We start from the raw sequence: 7,021 nt of genomic DNA on the forward strand, positions 1-7,021 counted from the left end.
AAACCTCGTCTAAGATTTATTGTAGTTGGTGGAATCACTTTAAGACTTTGTGGGGATGAAAAAGAGTGGGAAATAGGCTATGGAAGTCTTAGTAACCTTGAATATAAACAAAAATAAAAACTATATATATATACACTTATCCCTTAATCTGTAGAATCCTTGGGACACCACACAAAATCTGTTGACCATCGTTCACCATTCCTTTCTGTATTTTGCCTTGGATAGAATCTCTTTCAATGAAGGCTCATCCTTTATTTTGTCTTCCCATTGCTTTTTCTTTCTGCCTCTTCTTTTTTTTCCCTGGTATTGTTCCCTGAAGGAAGGTCTTTGCAAGTATTAAGATCTTAAACCATAGAGTTTTAGTTTACTTTTTTTTTTTTTTTTTTTGGACAGTAGTTAGTAGGTCATTGTGGCCATTATTAAATAATACAAAGCACCAATTACTTTAATATTTAAACACTTTGCATTGACTGAATGTGCATAGATCGATTCCTCTATTTATTTTTTCTTCTCAATACAATATAGCCGTTATAGTATCATTGTATGAAGTGGCTATTTTCTCTATTTCAGGTGGTGTATTTTACCTAGAAGAGGGAGACATAATCTCAGCATTATGTTCCGGCCTAAACTTGGTCATGGGAGGGAATGACCGTTCATTCATTGGATTGTTTATGTTGAGTGAAGGATAGAATGTTAATCTAAACTCTAAAGACTATCTATCAAAATTACAACGAATTGGTCTTCTCAGAACAGTTTAACATTATTGTAACTTTAAAATGTTTTAAACAAAATCATTTCTATTGATATTAGCTTTAAAGCATCAGGAGCAATGAGCAAAAGGGGATCTGCCTCATGTGAACAAGTTGGTGTGTTTTTTGTCCTGATAAATTATTCACCTATATATGTATACTTGTTTGCAAAAAATATTTTGTAAAATGTTTTACATGTTTTGGATGTTCCTTCAGAGTTGAAGATAGTTTACTTCCTAGTCCAAACCTCCCGCAGGATGATGGGGGATGGGAGCAGGCAGGGTTTGAACACTGGACCATCAATAAATCCAAACGGCAGTCCAGCGTGCAAACCGCATGACCAGGCAGTTTGAGGAGACAGGTAGCTGTTAAAACAGTCAACTCAGGGCTTATGGCCTCTTCTGTATGAGTGCATTGGATACTACAAACTGTGATTGTTGGTGTGCTTGTCTCGAGTGACTAGTAGAGTATTGTGTGGGACTGTGTTTGGAATCATCTCATCTCTGCCTGTGGTCCCTTCTGGGGCATAGGCCACCAACCAGTTATTTAGTCTTTCATAGTGTGTTCAAGATATCTATTTACGCTAGGCCTGTGGAATAGAATGCCCAGCTTAGCTGAACCATAAAGGAACTGACTCAAAACTGTTGGACTGCATTTTTTTCCCCTTATTACGAAATGTATTTATTCTTCATCTCAGGAAGAGTATGCACAATTAACTACCCTTGCTAATGGTAACCCTGGCAAGCTAAATGCATATTTTCATATGATGGACTAAATAGTCTTGACTAAGTAGTCTTGACCAAATAGTCTTGACCTGAATGGAATGCTTCTTTTTTTTTCTATGTTTCATATTCCAAGCCAGTATTGTAGTTATTTCTACAATTCATTTAATATGTTGATAAATAGGAACAGGTTGACTGTCTATTTAATCTGTTCTATTTTTACCTTGAACCATTGCACTTAAAATGAAAGTTTTACTATTCTTATTTTTTTAGTTTTGCTGGAAAATTGGAATGCATAATTCAATTTTTCAACATTATGACAGTGCATGTGTAGAAACTTTGAAACAGTTTTCTTTGAAACAGTTTTACAAAATAGGTCAATGCTTACACATAATAAGTGTTTTGTTTTTTTCCTGACCTCCTTCAGTTGTAATAATAATAATAATTATAATAATAATTTTATTTATAAAGTGCTGTTAACAAACAAAATGTAGGCTCAAGGCGCTGTAATAACATTACAAACACAAACAAGACAGCTAAAATGACAAGAATTTAGAATGACTAAGGTTCATCTTGTAGAGCACTTGTTCATGTGACTGTGGAGCCCTATTTTGGAGAGACACTCCCGTCCACATATATCGCAGGTTAAGGTGGCTTTCACTGTGGTGGTAGAGAAGTCAGCTATTTTTTGTGTGGCATGCTTTTTTTTCCAGAGCTTAGGCCCATGTTTTTTCACTTTCCATAGCCTTCATGGTCACCATCTCTCTCCATCTAGTGCTGTCTAGAACTGTCTTCCCAATGGTCAGTATCATTGTTCACTGTTTTGAGGCACTGTTTTATCATATCCATGTAACAGAGGTGGGAGGTGGCCAGTTTTTCTTGAACCAGACGTGAGTTGCCCACAAAGACAAACAGACACAAACACTCTTTTGTTCCCCTGGCAACCAAATCATTAAGTAAGAACAATCTGGTATAAACTTTGTCACATGTAAATTATGAGTGAGTCAGGTGTGAATGTACACTTTGGTTTCTTATAGTTATAATGTTTTTTGTTTGGTGTAATGGACAAATTGTAAGACAAATTTCCATACGGACAATAAAGATTATTATTATTATTAAGAATTACTTTTGGATGCGATTGCCAAACTTTGTTTGAGGTTATTGCTTGGGAGACTCATATCCTCCCTTTCATAAGCCTTGGATAGAAATCTGACTTGTGGGTTGTGCACTTCTAGATCAAAATGTCTTCCCTAAGCTTTTGGACTTTGACAAGCTTAGAACATTGCCTCCTCTCAGCGAGGGCACTATGAGTTTCGTTCAGACCAACAGAGTGATCTTGTAAGGGCGTCACTTTGGATTCCAGATTCTGTGGGGTTTTTTTTGTTGTTTTTTTCTAAACCAAATGTTTTTTTCCAGCTTTTGAGTGTTCATTGTTATAAGTAGATAAAGTCCCTGTGGCACTTATCTCAGATAAACTATGTCATTTTCTATCTTTCGATACACTAATAATGTCCACAGTATACCACGATATACATGAAAACATATATTTCATATATATAAAAAATATTTTATTATACTATTCAGGTTGCAGCATATTTGCATACATTTTAGATTGTCTGCAATAAATGTTTAATGCTCACATTTTTTGTTGTTGTCTGCTTATTCTTTTAAGACATTGGCAATATTTATATTATACAGAAAAAGGGAAAACAAAATCCTTTTAAATATATTTTTTTGTTGAAACTAATTAATCTGTCAAAATAGAGTTAAATCAATACATTTAATACCAGTTATACTTGTTTGATAATTAGTTGCTGTAGATAAATGAACTAAAGATAATTGGCTAGAGATTCAGTAGTACAAGATTAGTTAAGTGACTGAAAATGATGTTAAAAAAATTGATGAAAGATGTGTAGCCATTACATCTCATACTAAGACCATGTTGTCATTACATCTCCTCATTAGACCATATTGTCATTACATCTCCTCATTAGACCATATTGTCATTACATCTCCTCATTAGACCATATTGTCATTACATCTCACTTTCAGACTATACTTTCATTTCATCTCATACTAAGACCATGTTGTCATTACATCTCCTCATTAGACCATATTGTCATTACATCTCCTCATTAGACCATATTGTCATTACATCTCCTCATTAGACCATATTGTCATTACATCTCCTCATTAGACCATATTGTCATTACATCTCACTTTCAGACTATACTTTCATTACATCTCATAATAAGGCCATGTTGTCATTACATCTCCTCATTAGACCATCTTGTCATTACATCTCCTCATTAGACTATATTGTCATTACATCTCCTCATTAGACCATATTGTCATTACATCTCACTTTCAGACTATACTTTCATTACATCTCATACTAAGGCCTTGTTGTCATTCCATACTTAGACCATGTTGCCTGAGCAACAGTAGAACATCAGGTTACTGAAGTAAATAAATTTCTGTAAACTAACTGGCAAAACTTGTTCACTTTCTGAAGTTTGCATACCATAAGACTAGTGCACTATGTTTCGAGATGGCATTATGCTATAAAATTTAGTATTAACTATTAACAGTTGAATTCTATAAAATCTATATAAAAAAAGTTTAGACATCTTTGGAAAGAGAAAACTAATATAAGACTTATTCTACACATTTAATCATTATAACAATAAAATTTAAACAAGAAAACGTGAATAATCGGGGTTGTTTTTTAAAGCCTTGGCTCATCTGTCCGGGACGCTGACAGTCTTTAAAATGAAGCCAAACACAACAATTTGTGTTACAGCATAACATGCCAACAAGCGTTAACTTGATGAAAGGGTCATTTACAATGAAGAGTGAGGATTAACTATGGCATGGTACCTGTAAGTGAAGTTATGCAATATTATGTCATTCATGAATCAAGGGTCCACAGGGCCAGCCTAAGATAATTAGAGGCCCTAGGCTAAGTGAATCTGTTGGTCCCAAATAAAATAGAAAAATTTACCTAAAATTACGCAATTTATTTAAAATCGAGTGTATTCCAACATTAAATGGGGCACAAGTTTCACTATTTCTTCAATACTAAAATTGTTTTTAGTCGTATGCCAGGCCCCCACCAATCGGATGCCCTAGGCCTCTGCCTAGCTTTCCTATGCCTAAGGCCTGCTGCCCACGGCCAACTCCGTCTCAACACAGTACAAACTCAACATCAGGCAATAATCAACCAAGGGCCATAACCAAGATTAAACAGCCTGACTCCAGAAACTTGAGTCGCTATGACAAGACACATATACATTCTCGTCACAGAAATTAGAATGGCGAGCTAATATCCAGCAACAACATAAAGTAGACTATAAGCAGACTTAGTTTTGGCTATAAGGTAATGAATGACGTAAACAATCATTAAAACAATGCTAAAGCAATTAGACATACTTAATTGTGCAGATGAGAATGACATTCCCCCCCTCTCCACCGTACTGGATCAAAATGACCACTGAAGAATTCAGTGTGAATGAAAATGCAAAGATTTACTGCTGCATGTGGTATCTTCTTCTTCTTGAAACTGTCAGGTAGAGTTGAGCCTTCGGCTTTTGGAAATCTAGGCCAGCAAAAGTGAACTAAAGCTCTCTCTCTCTCACCGACCTGAATGAGAACAGTGTACACTGTTCTGTCTAGCGGGTGGGTCAGACTCGAGGCAAGAGGCCGCGTATACTAAAGACCCCCGCCATTTTCCTTTCTATACCAGGCTAACCGTGCGGGACACGCCATTTATGTAACGGTCCCTTGAGGAACAGCGCCTGGATTGTGACAAGGTTGTGGGAGCCTTTTTACAACTCTGCGCAGTGCAATGAGGATGCTCTCGCACCCCCTTAGGCACCCCCACGGGAGTCTTGTTTTGCTACCCTTTAGCCTAATCGTTTCCTCCTATGATCGTTTCCACCCGGGCGCTACTATGAGGCAGGGTAGCATGCCCGGGCATGTGGTATAAGACTGTAGAAAAAAAAGCACAATGGACATACATCCTAGTTAAACGTGAGGAACCAAGACAAAGCATGTACGGGGTATGAGGCCTTCACCAGCCACAAAACAAACAAAAATAAGACTTACAATTAACACAAAATAGGCTTAAGTGTACTTGCATGTTGTTCTCTGTCGAGGCAGAAAAGAAATGATCCACGCTGGTGTAAAAGCGCGGGAAATCGGAAGGGGGAGGAGAAGTCAAGTAAAGATGAATGGGAAAAGAGTGGAGTGTTAGTTCCCATCTCATATTAAATAAAAGTGTGTTGGGCGTTGATCCCATGAGGTTGGAGCGTGCCTGACGTGTAAATAAGTTTGTTTTCGATCTGCAGACGGGTGTTTTTGTCATTGCATTGTTGTATAGCAGTGACGAGGAGATCATTGGTACCCCTATAATGTGTGTTATTGAAATGAAGTTGCAAAATTTCGAATGTCTGTTCTTAGAGCCGTGCTTTTAATGTCCTGTCTGTGTTTCCAATGTGCATCATTTGACACTTTGAGCATATTATCGAATACATGACGCCTCTACTATTACAGTTCAATTTACCACTGGTCATTGGTTATACCTTAATGCATGTTTATTAAATAAAAATGCAGTTGGCGTTGCTTAATTGCGCAAATGCGCATGATAATTATACCTGTCCTGAAAGCTAAAATTAGGAACTAGTGAGATTTGCTCTTGTGTAGCATCACATCCCGACCATGTCCTTCAAAGCTGTATACTCTGTCGAGAGGAGCGAGTAAGACACTGGCCTCAAAACTCTCACCGCCTTAATAGAACAAAAACTATAGAGAGAGCTGCCAAATCTGGAAACCACAGCGCAGTTCATCACAGATATAGGATCCTTCAACCAAAAACTATAGAGAGAGCTGCCAAATCTGGAAACCACTGCGCAGTTATCACAGATATAGGATCCTCCAACCAAAAACTATAGAGAGAGCTGCCAAATCTGGAAACCACTGCGCAGTTCATCACAGATATAGGATCCTCCAACATATAGAGAAGATAGAAGAAGAAGACCAACTTTTCAACTGGCCAACAAAACGATGGTAGGCCTATGTCAATCGGGAGAAATTTAACCCTTCTGACATACAAAAAACGTCTGGACTCTAGAATCTCTTTGTTGAGGCATAGCCATTGAAACGTCTTCTTTTAGAGAACTTTATGGATTGGTATTGTCGCTGACGCCACTGGCGAAAACAGTATTAATGGTCCTACTTACGAAACTATGTTTATTAGTTTAATTTTTAAACACTGGTAATAATGCCTTTTTGTTTTTTTACTTAAGTAATACTCTAATGTGAATTTAGATTGTAGCGTCATTGCAACACATATTTTTTTTTGGAAAAAAAGAAAAGGTTCAGAATATAAAAAAAAAAAAAGCGAAGAGATTGCTTCAAATATTTGAACCAATCATAAGTGAATACAGTTGCTTAAGTTACTTTCCAGGTCTTGCGACTTTTACGCTGCTGCTGTCTATCTGCTGTCTTGCATGTTGACAAGAGTCCCGATTGTGCTTTGAGTGGGGGGGG

The 7,021-nt window shown here is 37.1% G+C and overlaps 1 protein-coding gene across 3 annotated transcripts in view; it reads left to right on the forward strand.

Moving 5' to 3' along the window:
* The window catches only part of LOC106062944 (uncharacterized), a 56,956-nt gene extending 53,846 nt beyond the window's left edge, over positions 1-3,110 (forward strand). For all 3 annotated transcript variants that reach the window (XM_056016999.1, XM_056016998.1, XM_056016997.1), the window contains one exon: positions 571-3,110. In XM_056016999.1, coding sequence (XP_055872974.1) covers positions 571-689 — 119 coding nt within the window. In that variant the 3' untranslated portion in view covers positions 690-3,110. The remainder of the gene's footprint in view (positions 1-570) is intronic.
* Positions 3,111-7,021: the final 3,911 nt, after the last annotated feature.

This window comes from Biomphalaria glabrata, chromosome 18 (assembly GCF_947242115.1).
Source record: "Biomphalaria glabrata chromosome 18, xgBioGlab47.1, whole genome shotgun sequence".
NCBI lineage: Eukaryota > Metazoa > Mollusca > Gastropoda > Planorbidae > Biomphalaria > Biomphalaria glabrata.